This window comes from Tiliqua scincoides, chromosome 2 (assembly GCF_035046505.1).
Source record: "Tiliqua scincoides isolate rTilSci1 chromosome 2, rTilSci1.hap2, whole genome shotgun sequence".
NCBI classification, from domain to species: domain Eukaryota; kingdom Metazoa; phylum Chordata; class Lepidosauria; order Squamata; family Scincidae; genus Tiliqua; species Tiliqua scincoides.
Window position 1 is genome coordinate 183,182,171 of NC_089822.1, and position 22,529 is coordinate 183,204,699.

At 43.2% G+C, this 22,529-nt stretch overlaps 1 protein-coding gene across 3 annotated transcripts in view; it reads right to left on the reverse strand.

The window, feature by feature from the left end:
- Window positions 1-19,819: 19,819 nt before the first annotated feature.
- The window catches only part of ARHGAP26 (Rho GTPase activating protein 26), a 311,057-nt gene continuing 308,347 nt past the window's right edge, over window positions 19,820-22,529 (reverse strand). For 2 of the 3 annotated variants that reach the window (XR_010793663.1, XR_010793662.1), the window contains 2 exons: window positions 22,170-22,523; window positions 19,820-22,016 (listed from right to left, as the gene is read on the reverse strand). Coding sequence is in view for 1 of the 3 variants with exons in the window: in XM_066613312.1 (XP_066469409.1) it covers window positions 22,435-22,523 (89 nt within the window). In the remaining 2 variants the exon portion in view is untranslated. The remainder of the gene's footprint in view (window positions 22,017-22,169; window positions 22,524-22,529) is intronic. The other variant, XM_066613312.1, reaches the window with a different exon arrangement.

The following is a 22,529-nucleotide window of genomic DNA, read 5'->3' on the forward strand; positions in this document are numbered from 1 at the left end:
ATACCGCCTTTCTTGGTCTTTATTCAAGACTTTATTCAAGGCGGTTTACACAGGCAGGCTTATTAAATCCACGCAGGGATTTTTACAAATTGAAAGAAGGTTCTCTCTTTCAAGAACCACCACATTCAAGGTGTCACACTCCGATCTGGTTTAACATTCTGGCCTCCATCCTCCCACGCTCCGAGCAGATGGAACAGCTCAGCTGCAGCTTGTCAGCTGCTTCAAGGTCGCACGGTGCCGGTGGCCTCGAACTGGCGACCTTGTGGATGTTAATCTTCAGGCAAATGGAGGCTCTACCCTCTAGACCAGACCTCCTGCCCAGTATCTTGTATCAGAAATACCAAGTATCTTGGTATCAGAAAAAGGTATTTTGGTCCTATGTTGTAAACGGTTTTGAAGCTCAAAACCAGCATCTTGAATTAGGCCCAAAAGCAAACCAGCAGCCAGTATAGTCACCACAACCACAGTGCAACAGAATCAAACTGCCAAGCCCCGTTAACCACACTATTTAAAAGCAGGCCGGCTGATCTTACTGCTGCTGCGCTTTTGCTGCTGCTGCTCCCGGATAAATGACCTTCCAACAGTGTTTAAAAGTTTTAAATGAGCCACCATCATGACTGAAATTTGGAAGACCTGATGTTCAGAGAGCAACTGAAATGTCTCACCAGTAGCATGGGAAACAGGAGTTAGAAGCTACAGAAAAGCCTCTGCCAGCTGAAATCAATACCAGACTTGTTCCAGATATTTGCCTTTTTTGATTGCCTAAAAATTGAGAAAGTGTTGCCCTTTATATCTGAATTTTTGCAGATGTTTGTTCTGTACAAACATTAGTACAGTACTTTAAAATGTTGAGCACAGAAGTTACAAGCAAGCCAAAATTGTTCTATGCCTAACTGAAATTCATATAAATCTTTCTCTCCACACACACACCTTTTAAAAATTGTCTATAAAATGCTTCCTCTCTTTGAAACTTTTCAGATGTTCTGCCTTAAGGGAGGATTATAATGCCTGGTGTAGACATGCAATTTGGTTAGGAAACACCACCATTATAGGCATTAGAAGAAGAGCTGCACTTATACTGAAATCAATGTAAAAGTAATGAATTTTCTATTCATTCAAACATAAACTATGGAATTGCTGGGAATCTACCACCTATTTCCTATATAACCAACATATTTACTATAATACAGTGGGTCCTTATCTACAGGCTCAGCAGCGGCAGATTTAAATATCTGTGGATGCCAAGCCCATGGTTGGAGGGCCTCAGAAGACCTCCCAGACATGACTGGAAAGCACTTCTGTTTTGTGCACCTGGAAGCACTGGAAGCACCTTCCAGTCACGTTCAGGAAGCTTCTCAGGATGCCGTGTGCAACCTCCTGAGGGCTGGGAGCGCCTCCCAGATAAGTAATTGCAGTTTTTGCACCCCACCCCACAGCATTCATACTGAAATCTGGTCTAATATGGCAATTAATATGCCACTTTTCGTTTTTAAAAATGCTGAAAATTTACATAGCAAAAGGAATGAAAAGATGGTCCATATACACTGGGGAGCAGAAGCATCACTAGGGTGTGAGAGCGCATTGTGTCACCCCCATGAAGGACCTCTTCCCATACCAGACCATACAGGATAAAATACAGTATCATACACCCAGTCTAAATGCAGTGGCATTACTGGTTGGCAACCTTCAGTCTCGAAAGACTATGGTATAACCCTACAGCACCCAGTATTCCCAGGCGGTCTCCCATCCAAGTACTAACCAGGCCTGACCCTGCTTAGCCTCCAAGATCAGACGAGATTGGGCATGTGTAGGGTAACAGTTGCTAGAGTTGGTGTAACCCCCATTAACTTTATTTATTTTAATATATGTACAGGTCACCCAACAAATCAGTAACAACCAAAAGACCCTTGGCCAACTTGATGACACGCTCACAATTGAATAAGAGTTCTAGTCTTAGCTCTGATACATGGTAAAGAGAATTGACTCAAACCTTATTGGTTCACTGCTGTGTCATAATAGCACCTCACTGACTCTCAAAACGGTCAGTTTCATTGGTAAGTTGTGAGTTAAAGAATTATTATTGTTATTAACAGTATTTATATACCACTTTTCAACAAAAGTTCACAAAGCGGTTTACAGAGAAAAACTTTTTGTTACATAAGGCAGTTGTGTTTTCCTTTCCTGACATTTGGCTGTAACGTTTGATAGAATACAGTTATTTCGACATGGTTTGTTTCATTGCATTATGCATTACATTGCCCATTGATTGATATAAAACACTGATGGTATTATTCAAAAATACCAAGATTTTCAAAATTATGGCCAGTAGCTATTTCACCCTCCCTAGAGTGTCACCTGGTGTGGTCCACACACCCTGCACCTCTCTAGTGATACCACTGCAGGGGAGACACAAACAATAGAAATGAGGTCTGTTGATCTCCCATGTTAAATATGAGGAAACCTCATATTCCTTAAATATCTAAACATCTATAGCCCTTTTTTAGACAGACAGCTCCTCAAACTCCTTTTCTCTGCAGCCCAGATAAAAAAAATGTGCATTTATTTTATTTTTTTAAGCAGGGAAAGCCATTTCCTACTTTTCATTATTCATATTCTTCTCCGAAAATTCCGTATCAACCACCACAGCTAAAACCAGTGCTTTCAGAGGGACTTTTATATGCCAGTCATAATGCAATGCAGAAGGATCCAGGCATTAAGCTGTAGTAGATATTGTACCCACAGCACGGGGGAAGTTGTTGTGTGGCATAAAGCACAGGTCAACTTTAATAAAGACGTGCTGCTTCGGATTAATTCAAAGGGTATTGTAAAATAGCTGGAAAGCGTATACTCGCCTATGAAAATCAATCACACTGATTGAATTAATAGAAGTGCCTAAGATGAGATCAGTGAACAGAGGGGTTTAGTTATTAAGTTATACAGTCCCTCAAATTAGCTGCGTGAAACAAGCAGCCATTATTAAAATGAAATCTGATTGCAGGCCTGAGTTAGATGGATGCAATTTCAGCAAAGGCAGTGTTTTGTGTAGAACAGGCAGCAATTACTTTTGTTTGACAGAGGAGCAAAAACAATCTCACACACTTTGGAAGTGTGAAGAAGGCCGTTATCAATTAAACAGATGCAATGGCCCTGCTTCAAGATAATACTAACCACCATGCAGAAATTGTATATATCTTTTCCATGAGGAAGTTTGCACTATATCTCACCAAAGGTAAAGGTAATCTTAAGGGCCATGGGTTCAAACATGCATAATGGTGACTTGATAACTTGCATGCATGCATGAGAAGTTTATCACCACAGGTAAAATTTTCCTATTGCTAGATACAGACTTAAATATTTTTCAAGGGAGGTAGTTCCTACATTCAGCTGCGGGCAACTGTCCCAATATCTTTTCCAAAGCCATGGGGAATTTGATGAGAGGTCATGCTGTGGTGGGAGACAAGAGGAAGTTTAATTTTTTTTCCTTCTGTACCATCATCCCAATCCAAATCTGTACTGTTCAGAACTAAATTTTTTAAGTTCTGATAGTTTTCAAATTAAAGTTAGCTCTGATGAAAATTAAAGCCCAACTCTAAATTTCTCTTGCAGTTTGCCCACAGAAATTGTATTTCAATATCTTTTTACTAGTCCTCAGAGGAAAGTAAGCACTAGCCAAAAAGTATGATTCAGCCATCCAAAATGTTTATCTTTGGGGATGTGGAATTTTAAGTACATCCATTCCTTCTTAGTACAGCAGATCTCTTGTCACTCATGCTACATAATAAAAAAAAAGTAATATTAATGATGTTCTAGTGAGGTGGTGTTGGAGCAAGAGATGTAGGGAATGAAATCTCTATTACTTGTGTGGTCTTTGGAACCAATTTAACGTTGGAGTCAGGGAAAGCTAAAGTTCCAATTAACAAAAGCAGGGAAGAGCAAAATGCATGGCATTTGACAGATGATAGTTTGCTCTCCCTTCCTCCCTCCCAAACAGAGAGGGAGGGTGTGAATGATGTGGAGAAAGCCTTGCAGCTTGTGCAGTGATGGTGGGAAGAACCAAGTTGCAAAAGACCAGGAACTTGACCTTCCCATGCACCCTTGTGAATCCTTTAAACTCAACAAAATAGGCAAATTTACTGTCACCAGAAAAGGAACTGCTTCTGTAAACTGAGATAAAAGCAGGGTGCCTTTTCTCACCTCACCTCTGCTCTGAGTAAATCCTGAAAGGCTGGAGTTCCCTCAGTACCAAAGTGACTACTACCACCTTAGCACCCCCACTTGCATTGGGTAAAGGAAGCCCTGTGTGGCCATCAGGGGTGAGGGGAAGCAATTCTTTATTCTGACCAGAAAGACATGGGCAAGTCTTGTAAAAGTAATGAGCTGATTTTAAAAAATCAGGGGAATGGGAAAAAAACAGAAACTGGCACAAAAAACAGGCAGTGGGTTTTTTGAAGGATTCTGTGGCTCCCCAGAAAGCTATGGCTCACAGTTTGGGAACCACTGAACTAAGGGGTAGGTGTTAGTCACACTGGCACTCTCAATACAAATCTCCGTCAAGCTGCTGCTGTGAACATACAGCTGGGAAAGCAGAAATGTACATACATCCTAGTGCTATGTTACACTGGGGGAAAAATGGTGTCTGTAAAGCTGAAGACTCTCCATTCTCCCCCACAGCTTTCCATTTTTCATGAGGGTTTCCAAGTTCTTCCTTTTGTCTGCCTGTGATGTCCATCTTGGGGGCGGAATCAAGGGGTGCAGTGTCTAATGTGCAGTCCAGGCCCGTCCAGGCCCTCCCTTGCTGGTGCAAAGAAAGGGAAGCTGCAAAAAGCGTTTTTTTTAAACCTTTTTTTACTTTAGTAGAAGATTTTACATGCATCCAGGGGGCCCTGTTTCATCACATACAGTGTAAGTTAAAGTCCACAACAGTCTACAAAAAGGGGGCCAGTTACCTCACGGGTCCCCTCTCAATTAGTTCTCACCACTTATTGTGCTGAGTAAGTTGTGCTCCCCTCTGGAAGGTAGGTATGCCTGGGCAGTCCCCTTGTAACTGGAGTTGTGTCTGAAGGTTTTGGGGTTGCGCTCTCGATCCCCCAGGGGGTTATTGGCTCAGCTATCATAGGGTTCCTTGTCTGGACAGGTGGGGAGTAGTCCTCCCCCCAGGTAAGTGGGGTCAGACTGGATGTGCTCCAGGAGTTCCCTCCTGTGGGGGCTCTCCAATAGCCCTGGGAAGGGTTTCCTGCATTGGTAAAAAAGGCTGTACGTGGGGCAGGTCCCTCGTTGTCCTTCCCTCTGCCTCTCTTTGGGCCATAGTCTCTCGTCTCTGCCAGCCTGCAGCTGTCTCCAGGCTGTGTCTGCCCCCAGGTTTCAGCTTCACCCTCCTCAGGAGGCCAGGCCTTTCTCCACTCCTCTGCCTTTCCTATCTCCTCCCTGCTGGAGCTCAGGAAGGTGCTTCCTCCTCCTTTGGTTGCCTGGTCCCTTCTTATTCTCCTGGTCAGCCCTTCAAGCCCCACCACTTCCTGATCTTGCCTGGGCCTGAGATCTCCTGAGAGATTGCAGTCCCCACCCTACCTGTTAAATGGGGTAGCTGCAGCTGGGCTGCCATGTCTCTTGGGAGGCTTCTGCCCCGCCCAATGGGTGAGTAGGCTATCTGTAGTTGTAGCCCTGGAGCCTTACCCTCCCTGGGTGGCTCCTTGCCCCCCCCCCAGCAGCCCCCTGGGTGTTCCCTTGGGCTGGGCTCACCTTCTTTCGTCCTCCTCCTCCCCTGCTGTGGATCGCCACCCAGGGTAAGACCCTGGGTGACACTGCCACAGACTCCTCAGGAGGGAGCCAGAAGGAGTAAAGTAAGAAAGTGGAAGGTGAATTGCGTTTGTCACCATTAGGCTTGACAGCTACTGGAAGAGGCTGATCACTGGATGCATACATTTCCTGGTATGAGTATAGGTTTAACATTAGCCTCATAACTGATGTGGAAAATATTACAAAGGGTTAATAATCTGCTGCAGAATGACCAGAATTAAACAGCAAAAGTGGCACATGTCTTTTATTACCCAAAGTGGTTTTACTCACCCTGGGTCTGGGACCTAAAAAAAGGGGGGGGGGGAACCCAGAATGCAACTGAGGCATATAAGCTGAAGGAATACAAAGAGATGCACATCCACTTTTCTAGGGGCAATATATTATAAATAATTGTATGCATGTATCTAAAAATATGCTGAGTCACAGCAGAATTGCAAGCACATAGAATTGCTTGGCAGCACAGTGGTGGATTTCTTTTCCCCTACCCAGCTCTTGGTATTTGGCCTGGTGTCAAGTTGTACAGAAAGCCAGTGGAATTTAATCATACAAGGAAAAAAGCTCTCCAAGGATTAAGAATGAAGCACAGCAACTGGGAAAAGATAACCAGCATGTTTAAAAGCAAATGGCATGCACCCAATGGGGAAAAAAATGGACATTCCTAGCTTTGATCTCATAAAATGTCCACTTATTGGAATTCACATGATTTTTTTTTAGTACTTGCAGGAGTTACGTGTGGTTTTGTTTTTATTTTTTTTAACATGATCTTACAGATAGGTGATAATGGTTATGTGTCAACTACTATATTTGGTTGTAGTTTCCCATGATCTTACAGACACACATTTAAATAATGTCTACAACAGTACTCACAAGAAGCAAACAAGCCACGGGAATGGTTTTGACCACAGTAACAGTACTCCAGGTCTGGCATTGGGTATAGGTAGTCTGTATACGTGTAAGTGAAAATGCACAGGAGGGGGAGTGAATCTGGACTCTCCAAATACAGTGGGTTCTGAAAAGGGAGAGGGTCCAAATGATTCTAAAATGAAAATGAATGGGAGCCCTGAAAATGAAACATTTCTGAGGCACATTCCTATAAACCTGTTGGTTGATTTACAGTGCAATCCTATGCAGGTTTACTCAGAAGTGAGTCCCACTGTGTTCAGTGGAGCTTATTCCCTCATAAGTGTGAAAGCAGCTTACTTTGATAGTTCCTAATGAAGCTCTGCATGATGGGCACTTACTGGACCTTTTTGTACATATCTCCAGAAGTCCCTGGCCAAATCCACAATTTCTGGTTATTTCCGAGCTTTGACAGTTGCTGCAATGACTCCCAGGTCCAATTTTTCACAGCTTTGAGGGCTTTCATGTGGTTGAGTGATGTGAATTCAGTAAGCATGAGCAGGTAGGTGTTTGGCTGGTAGGTATGTTTTTAAGCAACCAGTGCAGTTATAAGAATAAACTAAGGTGGTTTGGATTAAAATAGCACAGCACACAATATCATACACTGTGACCCCTGAATGATTTTATGACCTGCTCTGGTTTTTGAGATAAGGTTTGGTAAGTGCAGATAAATTATTCCATTAATTAATGGTATTTGAATAACATGCATTTGATAATGGATATTCTTAGACTATCTTTATGCTTAGCAGCAAAAAAAAACAAAAACAGCGTAAGATAGCATTTAGATACAACAGCTTATCTAGCTGTACTCAGCACATGGGAAATTGAGTATTTGGTTTTGCAAAGAGAATGACACTTAAGCCAGTCTGTGGTACTGACAGCAGATGAAACAGACGACTGCTGCAGGGACTTTCCTTCCCCCCAAACAAACTTGAAGAACTTGTCTTCAAATAAGGCAAAACCCTTTGTTTTTCATTTTGAATTTCATTCTCAGGATCTGGGCTTTTATTAGACAAGCAGGCACAAGTTGTGAGCACAGAGATTTCAGTCATTTCTATCAGTTATGATAGTCACAGAAGAGCTGTTTTGTCAGAATGTGAGGAGTGCCTTTCAGAACAGAACAAATGTTATGTGCCCCCCCCCCCCAAGTCTTTTGCTAGACAGAGAAGTCTATCCAAGTCTGGCATTTCATATATCCTCTGAGTGGAAGCACAGGAGCTGCTTCCCAGCCACTTTTACCTGAGGTTTATAAGCTTGTATAAACTTCATTAGCTGACGGGAGGATTCACAATAGATAATCGCCAGGACCTATCTCGTGAGCCTTCAGAAGGACTGTGTTAAATTACAAGCTCTTTTGTCAGACTTGGCATTCAGATAATCACTTCAGTATCCAGGGAGTAGAGTAAAAAGCACAGTTGTAAACTGGAGGGAGTGGGAAGAAAAATTTGCCTCTATTGTTAAAATTAAATTCTAATTAGTACAGGCCTATTAAACTATAATTGCCTAAAGTGATCTTATTAACATAATCAAAACACAATTCACAATTAACACCACTGGGTTTGGATTTTGTTTTTGGCATATAGGCAGATTCTCTCCCCCTTCCCTTTAAAGCTGGAATTTTGAAATGTAAACTTTTTGTGGACCAGTTTGCAGACTCCCTCCCTGCCCTTAAAAGAATAGTTGTGGAAGAAAACATGCAGAACAAACCAAACCAAAAAAACCCCACTCAAAAATATAACACCATCAGACAGAAGTCACATGCATTTCATGCTAGGACATTGGTATTCAAAGAAGGCAGCATGTGGGCATGCTGGGTAGAGAGACAGTCTTTCCAAGTCTCCTCTTGTCTGCATTGGTCTATGACTAGATCAGCTGCATGGAAACTCTAATCTCAGATCTTTCCCCTCCTGTTTTAGAAACTGGAAATGTGCTCGTCTTTTCTGTAAGCCCCGTTGCCAAAGAGAAGCCTCAATTAACAGTCTTGCTGCAAAGCATGGAGAGTCTGTTTGCACAGCCGTTGCAAAGTCTCGAGGATATCTGTAGTCAGCAGTTTGGCTGATGCTTTACAAAAAGGGTGCTGTTAGAGCAGCCCTGCTGGAGTACACAGGTGTAGTTCCAAGAAAAAAGCAAAAAACAAAAGGAATTGGGCTCAGAATTTCCCTCTCTGTTAAGGTACGGAAAAGCAAAATTGTACCGCACCCAGGTTGCATCTGTTTATTTCTTTTCTCAGCAGCTATCACACTCCAAACAAGTATTTCAAGGGAGAGGCTGGCTAGACAGCTGGACTTTGGCCTGGTTAATTTTAGTTACGGTATTACTGCTGAAAGATCAACAAACAGCCACACTCTCTCTCTCTCTCTCTCCCTCTGGCTGGCTAATTTAGCCACTCTCCTCTGAAAGAAGTGCTTCCTCAGGCGAGATACATCATCTCCAAACTATTCCAACACAGTGTAGATTTCTTGGCAAAGGTTGCATTCTGGGCTGAGAAACATCTCAGAAAGATGGCCGGGGAAGAGGAAGAGCTGCCGCCTTGTGCAATACCTCTGTGTACATAAACTGGACCTATTTGTCAATACTGGAGTGGACGTACTGCTGATGAAACAGTGTAAAATGTTGCTCTGGCACAAATAAGCCACAATTCCATTCCTCCTATAAGGTTAGTCTCCACACACAGACACACGCTCCTGTGCACTGCACTGTAGTCTAATGCAGAAAGATCAAACTCCAGGGAAGTTAACTCCCTCACCCTCTGAAATTCACACAGCAACAGCAACGGATTACACAGATCAGCATAATCTGAGCCTCCCGTGCGCTTGTCTGGGAAGCGGCAGATGGTCAAAGACCTGCTGCCCTCATCATGTCGCACACAACTCCCCTTAAGGTCCTGATCAATCGAGCACTGGGGAGAGACTGTGGACCTGGAAAGGTCACTGGCTCTGGTGCTTGCGTGGTGCTAAGCCCTTGCTCTGCATTGTGTGCCTTTTGCTGTTCTGATGAGCAATTGATAATGCAAATCAAAGGAGAACAGGGCCCTGGCACCAGTTCAGTGAAAATTCACATATAGCTGCTTTAAAGAGTTTCTCACTGAAATGCCTGGGGTGCCCTTTGGTGTGTAAACAGTGCTAAGTACAGCTACAAAAATAACCACTTAAGAGGCCTAAGACTCTCCTATTTACAAGCCAGTCTCATGGTTCAAGAGAGTCCATTGTTCTTTTCCTCTTCATTTGATCTATCATGCCAAAGCAAAGCTGACATTTTAATCACATGCACAGCCATTTTAAATCAATACAGTACAGAAGAATCAAATGCTGCTTCTTTACTTGAACATGTGTGTATTTCTTTTTTTAAAAAGCACACAGGCCATGTCTCCAAATATTTATTCACCCTCAAGGGCCTGTGCAGCTAAGATTTGGGGGGGAAATATGTCTGCAAGGGGGAAAAAATCATTGGTTGGTGAGTGTGTTTGTGTTTAGTTTTTCATTGCTGGATAAATAGACTATGTCACAGGCAGAAAGCTGCCAGACATAGTCACTTGTCAGGAATGACCTGACAAAAGTCTTCTGAGAAGCCATGAGATCATTCTTAACATGGGACACACATGGCCCATAAATCACACAGGCGGTAGTTAGAAGCATTGCCGACCCAGCAGCAGGATTCCGCACCTGATTCTTGTAAGCAGTGAGTGCAAAACAAGGGTTAAATGCACTCCTGCCTCTGAACCAGAGGAGGACTGCTGCCAACTTTAGTTGCAGACTCGCAAAGGCTGCTTTCCACCCTGGCTCTTGGAATCAATAGAGATGATATTACTTTTGCAGCTGTCATTTGTAAAAGGAAAGATACCACCCAGAAAATGTTGAAATCCAAATACCAGAAATATTAATTAAAATTTGATTTAATTTGAAATTTCTCTCTCTTTTTCTGTGTCTTATTCAAAGTCTGCTCCATTTTCCAGCTTCTCTTTGTGACTCCTCCAACTCCCTGCCAAAACAGGTTCATGTCTCAATAAACTCGCCAGAGACATGCAATAACATTCAAGATATTTCAGGGTTTATGAGAAGAACTGCCAAGTTTCCTGTTCATTAGGGGGGGGGGGGACTCCTCTTGGGAAAAGGAACGCTGCTCAACTTTTTCCTAGTATTTTCCCAGCTATTACAGTATGACCATCTATGGACTTAATCTTGCTTTTAACTTTCTAGTCCTCATTGCTGCACTTCACAATATGATGTGCCAAAACTAGCTGCAGGTTTAAATGCTTCATTTGGCCCTGCATTTGTTTGTTCTGGTAAACAGCAGTTATGGCTGCATGCATGCAAATTGACACCATGCAGTAGAGGGAAGGTTAAATAACCCTTTGACACTGCTGTTGCCCTAATCCAGATCAGTCTCCCCATAGCTGCTATTTATGGAATTTAAAAACAAACAAATAGTGTCAAGACACACCTTTAAAGTCAAATTGACTATTGGGATTATTGCAAACATTGAGAAATAGGTTCAGAATGAATGCTATAACTAGGTACGTAGAACAGCTTCATGACTAACATCTTGGCTGTCAGGGCGTGTCACATGACTAAAGTAGGATTTTAAGTGGAGAGGAGCCTATAGAAGAGGGTTCAAAACCATTATTCTCCCTGCTGTGAGGCCCTACAGCTCAGAACTGTGGCTGAACTGGAAGTGGGCCCAAATGCCAGAAGCGATGTATGCCAAGAGAGCCAGGGTGGTAAAGTGGTTTGGGAGGTGGACTTAGACCTGGAAGAACCAGGTTCGAATCCCACCTCAGCCATGAAGCTTCCTGGGTGACCTACCTCACAGGGTTGTTGTGAGGACAAAGGGAGGGGAGCAGCTGTGCACACCGCCCTGAGCTCCTTGGAGGAAGGGCGGTATAAAAATGTGAAAAATAAATAAATAAATGACATCGTCACTGATTGTCAGAAGCCACCCCACCATCATGCAGCAAGCAAAGAGGTCCCTGCAGCAACGCAGGCCTCTTACAGCAATATCGTTCTGAACCCTACCCCTGCTGTTCCATTGTTACCATTGCCATGGTTCCATTGGTGCCAGTGTCCATTGTACAATGTCACCATTGCCAAATTTAAGTTTTGAAATTAAAAAAATATACTTTGCTGTACTTCAGTTCCAGCTTAGCTCAACATACCTGGGACTTGTTACAAGCTTCTTCTTTTCCTAGATTATGTAGTCTGGAGAGAGTTGGTTAGTGCCTAGTTCTTCTTCATTCTCACATTTTCAATTTCATTTACACCTCCATCAACAAGTCAGAGATGAAAGTGATTATATGGCAAAGTAAACAAAACAAAAAACAAAACACTTGTTAGAGTCTACCAGGAGAGCAGAAAACTCTCAAGGCAAAAATGTCTTGGGGGAAATTCCAAGTTTGTTTGAACTTCTTGGTGTATAATCCGATACTAAACTTGTGCAATTTATCCAGCACAGACCACAATATACATTGGAGAGTCTTGGATTCCAGTTGTCTTCTTCAACTGTCTTGCAAGTATCAGGGCCTCTGAGAGGAATTTGATCAGGGAGTGCAAAATTTCTTTTGAGCCCCTTTGCAAAAGGGGACGGGTGAAGCAGAGCGGGGGAGGGTGGGGATGGGTGAGCAGACTGGGGGCAGGGTGGGGGGAGGGTAGAGGCAGCTGGAAAAGTCTTTGGAGCCCAGGTCTACCCACCCATGTGGCATCGGCAGCTAGGTACAATAATACAGAAAAACCAAACACACTCCTAAGTCTCTCTAAAATCTTTTAAATATAGAAAATCAGCATTATCATATTTAGGCTCACACTAGAATGGAAAGTGTCCTGTGCGTACCAAAACTTGCTTCTGCAGCAGCTGTATCCCTGAGCTCCTATACACTCCTTCATGGTAAGCAGATTCACAAGTCAAGGAGCTTCTGTAGCAGGCCAGTTTCCTCCTAGATTTGACACTTTGGGCACAATCCTAACCCCTTCTGTCAGTGCTATCCAGCACTGACGTAAGAGCAATGTAGCTCTGAGGTAAGGGAACAAACATTCCCTTACTTTGAGGAGGCCTCTGTGAGTGACACCCAACTGCAGGATGCAGCACACGTCCCACTGGCACCGCTATGCCAGTGCTGGAAAGCACTGACATAAGGGTTTGGGATTGCACCCTAAGTCATGCATGCATTCCTTGGCCCAGTATATATGGCTTGCCAGTAGCTGCAGTCACATGTTCATGGTAGTATCCCCAGCATCCCGTGCAGGCAACAAGTCTGAGTAGATAGGAAGATGTAAGATCTCAGGAAATTTCTGGGCCCCCTCCTTTGGCTCCTGGGCCCCCATTTTGTCCCTGGGCCCAGATACAAATTACCCCCTTTACCCCCCCTCTCCTAGGCCCTGGCAAGTGTAACCATCAACTAGCTATGACGTTTTGCATTTGTGAATTAAACCACGATTAGTAATTTGCTGCAAAGGAAAGAATCCTCCACTAGTCAATGAGAAGTCCAAATTAGCATTGCTGTATTTGTTTTCTATACCGCTCATTTAGGTTGTAAACCTAGATGGATTTATCTGGAAATAATGTAAAATCCATGGGTCCTGCTCTCAAGTGCAACAGCCACTTGTAACCATGAATTTAAGTAAAAAATATATTTACTTAATATTTATTTAACATATATATTTATGTTGCATGCATGTATGCACTGCTGAAATACATGCAATGCATGTATGCACTGCTGAAACAGAGACGCCTGCGTTGGGTTGGTCATGTCGTGAGAATGGATGATGGCCGGATCCCAAAGGATCTCCTCTATGGAGAACTCGTGCAAGGAAAGTGCCCTACAGGTAGACCACAGCTGCGATACAAGGACATCTGCAAGAGGGATCTGAAGGCCTTAGGAGTGGACCTCAACAAGTGGGAAACCCTGGCCTCTGAGCGACCCGCTTGGAGGCAGGCTGTGCAGCATGACCTTTCCCAGTTTGAAGAGACACTTGGCCAACAGTCTGAGGCAAAGAGGCAAAGAAGGAAGGCCCATAGCCAGGGAGACAGACCAGGGACAGACTGCACTTGCTCCCGTTGTGGAAGGGATTGTCACTCCCGGATTGGCCTTTTCAGCCACACTAGACACTGTGCCAGAACCACCTTTCAGAGCGCGATACCATAGTCTTTCGAGACTGAAGGTTGCCAATATATAATATATATATATTTACTTAATATTAAGTAAGTATATGGTGCTCACAGAAGCAAAGACCTGTCAGTTAGGTCATTCTTTTGTGCTGTCCATTTTATTAACAGATTGCTCTTCCAGCTGGAACAGATACTCGCAACAGTTGCGGAGGAGAAGGCTGAAAGTTACTTCCCTTTCCTATCTCCAGGTTTGGATTTAAACTTAATACCGAGCCAAAAACAACACTTGATTCCATGTTGTTTGTTTCAATAAGTAGTGCTGGTTGGAATGCAAAATTCATGGCAGCAGGATCCCTAGTAGGATGACTCATGTTCAGGCATATCTGGAAATATATCCCACTTCCAGTTCAGTGATGTGCTATAGATGGTACGGGAACTGATACTGCATCCTGGGATCATGTCTAGGACTGTGCTTTTGCCACAGGGTGGAGGGGTCATGGGGGTGGAGATAGCAGCAAACCTTGCACCGAATTCTATGCCCCCTACACAGGCTCTGTGTAGCTGGTGCAGCTCCAATAGCTGGTGCAACTCTGAGGAGACTCATTGGGTTTGCCAGGGAACAAATGTTCCCTTACCCTGAGGAGACTTTGGCAGCTATCCCAGCCCCATAGGATGCAGTGGCGGCCATTTCTGTGCCATTGCTGTTGTGGCAGCCCTGGTGCATACCTTTGGGCTGCAAGTTGGTATGCATGCTACTCCTCTCCTTCCAATTGCCCTAGAAGGAAAAGGCACTATAAGGCTAGTGTTTTTTAAAAGAAAGCCCTTAGGGAGTTACCCTTTCCAAGACCACTCATGATTCATTAGGAAGTGATGGTAATCTTGGTAATCTTGGGCTAGAGAAGATAAGCAAAACTGGAGAGTGCATAAGGAAGGCTTCTACATTAGTAGAGGTTAGACTCATTCATTGCTTGTGCCCCATTTTTTATTGAGTTTTTAATCGACTTTGCTGTGTAAACCGCTTTGTGAACTTTTGTTGAAAAATGGTATAGAAAATTGCTTAACCATAGTAATAAAAATAAAGGATTGCCGCACTCTGTGGAAATCCATTTTGAAATTTGGGTTTCTGACACTGGTTTGGCACAGCTAGCAATTCTAATTTAAGTCTGTTGATACAGGGTAAAAACTTTAGGAAGCCCTCAGGCTCTGGCAAGGAGGCTGGCCCAGCACAGCTTCTTGAGACATCCCAGGATCAGCAGTAACCATGCAGTCTCTCAACCATATCTAAAAAAGCAAAGCTTTTTTTTATGCACAGGGTGAAGCTTTTCCCCAGTCCTTGCAATTGTGGGTAGAGCTTTCTTTGCTGATTTGTGAGCTGCAAGGGAGATGCAGATGAAGATGCTGGGGGTGGCCGGGCCATCTTTTTCCTTTTCCATCCACTCTTTTATTTGCCCCTGCTTTGCAAAGACTTACTGCGCCAGCCAAGCAAGGGTAGTAACAATTTTTTTACAGATTCTGTCGTATGCACTCGGATCAGCCCATGGACTTTAATCTGAAAAATTCAGGACGGGAAGCAAGAAGCTACTTAATGTGCAAACAACTTTGCAAGTGCTGTACGTATGTTAGAAGTGAAGAAAGCAAAGTGTGAACTGTAAGAGGCTGATGAGCTTCCCCCCCCACCCAAGAATGTGTGAGCATGTTTGGCATTTTACTGTTTACCAAAACTAAACATTTATCTCTTAGATGGTCCCCAATATCATTATGGAACATGTTCCTCAAGTTATTAAAGATAGTTGTCTAAAAATATTGAGATAAGTATGAGTGGGTAAAAAATTTAGCGATTTGTCACTTAGCCAATTTGATTTCTTTGCATACCTTCCCTACCTAATGCTGCAAGATAATGAATGTTACGATTAGTTAGACTGTCACACACAAATATTTGCACTGGGGAAAACTGCTGTGAAGAACCACAAAATACTTACCCGGCTTGCAAAAAATAAAACTAGAGTAGCTAACTAACCAAAGACCCAATTGCATTTTTGGCACCATACTGGCCTTAATTCACAAAAATGTCTACATAAAAAGGTGAACAAGCAAGATTGCCATACAAATGTCTACCTGAAATATGTTTGTTCATATAATAATACGGTCATCACTCCTGGGCTGCTGGCTCACATTTTTATCAGAACAGAGACAAATGAAAAGTCGTCCCCCCCCAAAGTATGATGCCCCTGATAAAGAACCATCCTAATAGGATCCAAATGGACCTGATAAAAATGTATAAAAAGAAAAATTAATGAACTTTTAAAATGAACTCCTGTTCCACCTGGCTTTTGGAGAGCATTCTAGATTCTTTGGCATTAAATGTCCCCTTGGATTAGGAGGTAGGGCAGCTATTTTGTTTTGAGGCTCAGTTTGAGCAGTACCTAGAGCTAAGTGTCCTAGATAAAGTGAATCCTGCAGGAGGTTATGACAATGGAGGAGCTGCTTTTGCCAAGCCTCCCCCCCCCCCATCTTCATTGGGCTTCTCAGCCTCCTACCTACCACTGCACTGCTCCATTTTTCTCTCTTTCCAGCTTTCAAAATTGAGTGCACACTGTTGCCATTCCACGCTCTGCCCCTCCTCTCTTTCCAATTGCCCTAGAACTATGTTTCTCAAACTGTGGGTTAGGACCCACTAGGTGGGTTGCAAGCAAATTTCAGTTGGGTCCCCATACATTTCAATATTTTATTTTTAATATATTAGACTTGATGCTACCATGGTATGTGACTGCATTTGGGGAAATGTTACAGACCTGTTGGTTACAGCCTGTTTAACAGGCTACTATGTATATTCTTCTAACAATGATAGTAAATGGGACTTACTCCTGGGTAAGTGTGGGTAGGATTGCAGCCTAGGATTGTTAAAAATATTCCTGCTTGATGATGTCACTTCTGGTCATGACATCACTTCATGACAGATTCCCATTCTAAAAAGTGGGTCCCAGTGCTAGATGTTTGAGAACCACTGCCCTAGAACAGTTTCTCAATGTTTGTCCCCTGCTGTTCCACTTTGCATGGTCCGCCTACTGGAAGTACCATTGGAAGTAACTGGTAATGATGTCAGTGCCAGTTACTTCTGGGGTGAGAGGCCAGATGCAATGTGACAGACACCAGTAAGAGGCTCAGGGTGGGCAGGAGGGCTTTATAGAGCACATGAAAAGCAGGCTTTGGAGCTCTGCCCACTGAGCCAAGTCTCCTACTGCTGTTTGTTGTTTCAAATTGCTGGTCTCACTGTTGGGCAGCAGATGACCGGGTCCCACAAGAACCACTAGAAACTACTTCAAATACCAACGGTGGTACCTGTACTGGTTTCGAAACACTGCCCTAGAAGGAAAGATGGAACAATATATAGCTGCAGCATATGCTTATTGACTGCCAGCAGGCAGGAAAAGAAGAGGAACAATGGCTGTTCCCTTACCCATCCCTCTTACCCAATGAGCTCTTGAATATCGTCTTCATGCTGCAAGTTGGAATTGACGGTGGGTCCCAGTTCTTGACATGTTGAAGGCCACTGTCTCAGCTGCTTTACTCACTGCTATTTAACCATCATACTGTCAACAGTACTAAATCCAGCTTGGGCTAGGAGAGCCTTCCCACAAGGAAATTTCCAATGTTGCTGTGCAAACATCATCTTAATGAGATCCCCAAAATACAGGTACAGACCAACTTGGAACCCTGTGACCACATCCCAGGTCTGCATCAAATGCTCTCTTCTGCTACCCCATGAGCCACTCTACTGTTGTATTTAAACTGGACTGCTTCCAAGGGAGGGTTGAACAAAAGGACGGGTAACAAAGAATTTTTTTTTCTTCAGACCATCTCTCAGTTGCTTAGAAGTTCAAATCTAAACTTCTTCCACTTACAGGTGAAGTGCTCTGGTGAAGACAGCCCAATCCTATCCACACTTTCCTGGGAGTAAGTCCCATTGACGCTAGTGGGACTTACTTATAAGTAGACATGCATAGGATTGGGCTGTGAGTTGTTAATGAGGCATGAAAGCTATATGTTGAAGTCTCAAAACCTTTTTGTTTGTTTGTTTTTGAAGTCTCAAAACCTTTATGAAACAGCCTTGACCATGGTGGTCACCAAATTAACATAGGATTACTGTAATGTGTTCTGTGCAAGCTGCCCTTGAAGACCATTCAGAAACTGCAACTGGTACAAAATGTGGCTGCACATGTTATATCCGGGACAGGGCCAGCCCAAGACCTCCTAAAAACTGAGGCGGTATGCCCAATGTTGCTTTCTTACTTGATGATTTGCCAGCTTCTTCTCCTCTTGCTCTCCAGTGGTCTAGCTCAGCACTCTCCTACCCTCAACATTTCCTCTTCCTCTCTATTCCTCTCTTCCTTTTCTAATCCATGGAGTGGAAGGAGAACTGGCAGCAGTGGAAGGTAGTAGGTGGACCGAGATGGGTGTTCCCCCCCCACCAATCTGCTGCTTGAGACAGCCACTTCAGATAGCCCCCATAGATGAGCCAGCCCTGATCCAGGGCCAGATGGTATGACTCTTACATTGTTGCTATTGCAGCTGCAGTGGTTGTCATTCTGTTTCCACGAAGCAATTCAAGCCATTTCTGCCCAACGTTGCATGAATAATGCAACAGGGATCAAACATGCACACCTGTGGACTGGGCAGAAATGGGTTAAAGCCCAACACAGCTTGCATCCAGGGTCTCTGAAGGACTACCTCTCCCTACATGAAATAGTGTGCCCCTTGAAATCATCTGGACAGACACTTCTTTGGGAAACATTATTATCTGGAGCTCATTTGGTGGTGACTCAAGAAAAGGCCTTTTCCATGGTAGACCCAAAGTTGTGGAACTTCCTCCCTTGAGTTGACATTGTCCCCTTACCTTATCAGTATTCCAGTGGGGCTAAGGACACTTGTTTTTCAGCCCAATCATGAGCTGCCCGGTGCACAGGGCTGTAGTGGCATCAAAACGGCCGCCACAGCATCCTAAGCACACTGGGCAGATGGTGGTGGCTTCTCAGGGAAAGGAAACATTCACCTCCTTCCCCCAAGTAAGGGAAGCAGCCCTGCAGTGGGGCTACTTGACTCTGCATTGGCTATTTAGCTGGAGCAGAATAAGGACGCTTCATGTCAGGCTGGGAGGCCTGACACGGGGGTGTGGATCTGGAGGAGCTGAGCTCTGCTGGTCCAGTCCCTCTCCTGCTCTGCTCTCCCCATGCCTTCCCCCCACCCTGGAATGCCTCTTCCCTGCCTCCCCCCTGCTTCAATTTACCTTTCCGCTGCCTGGCACTCCGACTGATCACATTTTTGACAGTGTGTGCTGGCAGTGAGCCAGTGTGCATTGGCCTGGATTGGGGCCTTAGTCTGCCTTTTTTGTCCAGCTGTAATGCTTGAATTTGATGCTTTTTGTTCCCTTTTCACTGGAGCTTGTTTTGTTTGGCTTTTGATTTTAATTATGTTATCGTACTTTTAAAGTGTGTTTAAATATTGTAAATCACCTTGCGTGCCTTTATTTTAGAGGAGAAAGGTAGGACAGAAATAGGTTTAAATAAATTAAAAAAGAAATACACTTGTCCCGCCTTGACAGTACGCTGAGCTGAAGAGTCAGAGCAGCCACTGGAGCTTCCATCATAGGAAGCCAGAGTTGTTCCATGACATTGACAAGTACCATAAAATGACAATGTGTAGACCTACACATCTTATGTAGTTTTGGGATTCCTTTTTTAGGGGCTTTGTGTTTTTTAAACACAGACTCAGACTATTTGCAGTGGGAAAGTCTTCTTCCTCCACATCAATTTTTCATGTCAAATTTCAGCCTCAAGGACTGCATGCGCATGCATTAGAAGTTACCACAAAGAATCCCACAATGATACATTATTTGAAAGCATGAACATGAAAAGCCCTCAGCTCGCCTCCACTAAACTGGGAAGCTCAGTGAAATAGGGGAAAATATTTCTAAAGTCACTTCAGAAAGTTCCCTGATGTTTTGGGACGGAAAAACAGAAAGTAAACAAAATTTGAAAAAATGACGTTTATGACAATCCACACATTGGGTACTAGGAATGGAGTCCCATTGTATTGTAGAAGAAGAAAGGAAGACATTCATGTATTTGTAAAATGAATAGAATATATCCTCTGTATGATCCAAAATAGCAACACCCTCAAATTTAAAAAAAAAAAGAGATGAATGTTGCATACAAACCATATTACTATTACTTGTTCAGTAAACAGAGCGTTAAAATGAGGAAAACACAATAGGTACAAGCACCTGCTTCTCTTCTTCAAAGACACTCAGGAAGTACTAATTCATGAAAACCAAACATATGCAGAAGCAAAGACCAGCTGCCTCACCAAATAGGTGTAAAAATGAAGGTGGGCAGGAAAGGTTCTTTTCTCTCATATTAATGTGTGTATTTGTGCTTGCCTTTATCTAAACAGGTTTCAAATGTCCACTGAATACCTAGTTTATTACACCTCTGTTAAAAATCAGAATATATAAAAACTTTTACCTCACAATATTTCAAATTATGATATATATACACCTCAATTTTCAAACAATCAGTGAAAACATACAGCATTATGACCACTCATGAATTTAGGATTAAATTAAGAAGTACATTTTAAAGCAGAAAAAAGCCTATGGCCACTAATTTATGATAATGCAGCGGTTGGGGGGCGGGAGCATAGTCCATCAGAAAGTGCCTATAGCTATTTCTGCAGGTAGGCCCACCTTTCATTCCCATCGGACAAAGTCAAAACTTTCTATTTAAAAAAATACAAGCAGGATATCCAGGAAGTTTGGCTACCAGTTCATGTAGCTTTCCTTGAATGTAAAATCAACAGCTATGCAGAAAAATATATAACGTATGTGGAGAGCAAATTAGAACAAGGGAGAATCTGTCCCAAGTAGATATTCACTGAGGAAGGCATTGTTGAAAGGCATCATTAACAGAGAGGTGAAAAAGAACACATTCTAAAACTTCATGTGTATGTGTGCTTAAGAGTTTTGACTTGACTACACAACACATCTACAGTTCTAAGAGTTGACTGTGTAGAGCGAGTACTGCACACTTGACAACAATAACAGACTACAAAGCAAGCAAGAGACACCATCTTGAGAAGCTGCTGTTGTGAATGACATTGGTCACCTGTGTACGAGAAACAGGAATGGCCCACATGCTCAGCTGAATTAACAGGTGGTTGTTTCTACAAACTTGTGCTACTAAGTGTCAACATTAAGTCAGCAAGTGTGTGTGCTATTCTACACAAGGTACCTCTTGCCCTCTAGGAAGGAAATGCTTGTTTGCAAATGTTTTACACAGAATCCTTCATAAATTGTTTTCTTAAAAACTTGTCATTAAGACTGTAATCCTATGCATATTTACCTCAGAGTAAGACCCATTAAGCACTTTGGGACATACTTTCAAGCAAATATGCACAGGATGGTGCTGCGAGTGAGATTTGGCCCATAACATCATTTCATTCATATTGCTGACAGTTATTTAGAATCCAATGTACCACAGTTGCACTGTGAGGAACATTCAAATTTTGCTGCATGTCATGTTTGGACATTAAAATGTTAAAAGCATTATTGTAATGCGACTGCTGCATTGTTTCTGGTGTACATTGTGATGTGGTTCTCATTAGAGGAATTATTTATGTGTTGAGAATGGATTGAATCCTCTCAAGGATGGCTAATCTCTGCATCAGAAAGCCATTAGTGGCTTGATGTATGGTATATGATCAGGACATTCACCTGCTAAAGAGAAAAGGAACAGATGTACTTTCCTCTCAGCAAGCCAGATGTTAATTTTTGCCAGTCAGAAGAAAGCTGTACATGTTTAACTCTTTGTCCAGCCAACTTTCCTCAGATGCCAGCACATAAGGAAACTAAGGAGGCACACCTGCGACCCCTTTGTTTTTTGCAAGTAGTTCCAGGGCTGGGTCAAGATCTCCTGCTGCCTGAGGGGGGCACTACATGAGGCTCTCTTTGACCTGTATTGCACCAGCTGCTGTCACCATTCCTCTTCTTGCTCCCTGGATTCCAAAGGAGAGAAGAGAAGGAACTGCAGAATGGATGGTGGACTAGAGTGCTGAAGACATTTCATCTTCCCCTCTTTCAGATGCCAGTGGAGGTGTGTGGGCAGTGAGCATCTCTGCCCAATCTGGTGTCTGAGCCAACCACTTCCATCAGCCTCATGGGACAGCCAGCTCTGAGAAGTTAAATGACAGCTAGTAAGGGGCCCTGGATCAAGTAATCATATTTCTCTTCAGCCACATTCACACCCACCCACACATTCCCCCACCCACTAATAAACTTGTCTTCTAGAACTAGAACACAATACTATTTTGAAGTGGGAACACACCTTTCCTAGCAGAAGTAATCTCTACTGAAGCCCCTGATCCTCTCCTTTTCCTCTTCACCATGTTCTGCAACGTCTTTGCGCAAACAATACGTTACATAAGGAACATACATTATTATTTATATAAAAATCCATCTGAACAGGTATCTGAGACCTTCACCTTGCTTTTCACAGTGGCAAACAGCAAATAATCTACAATACTTTAATCAGCAGTTGTCATGGATACCATGTAATGCTCAGCAGTGTTGTTTATGAAATGTGTCCATAGTTATAGAAACTCTACATAGTTTTCTGGAATCAATCCTGTTTTTCCATTCAAGGTTCCTTCCAACCAGCCAGGTTCCTGAGATGGATGAACTGAAA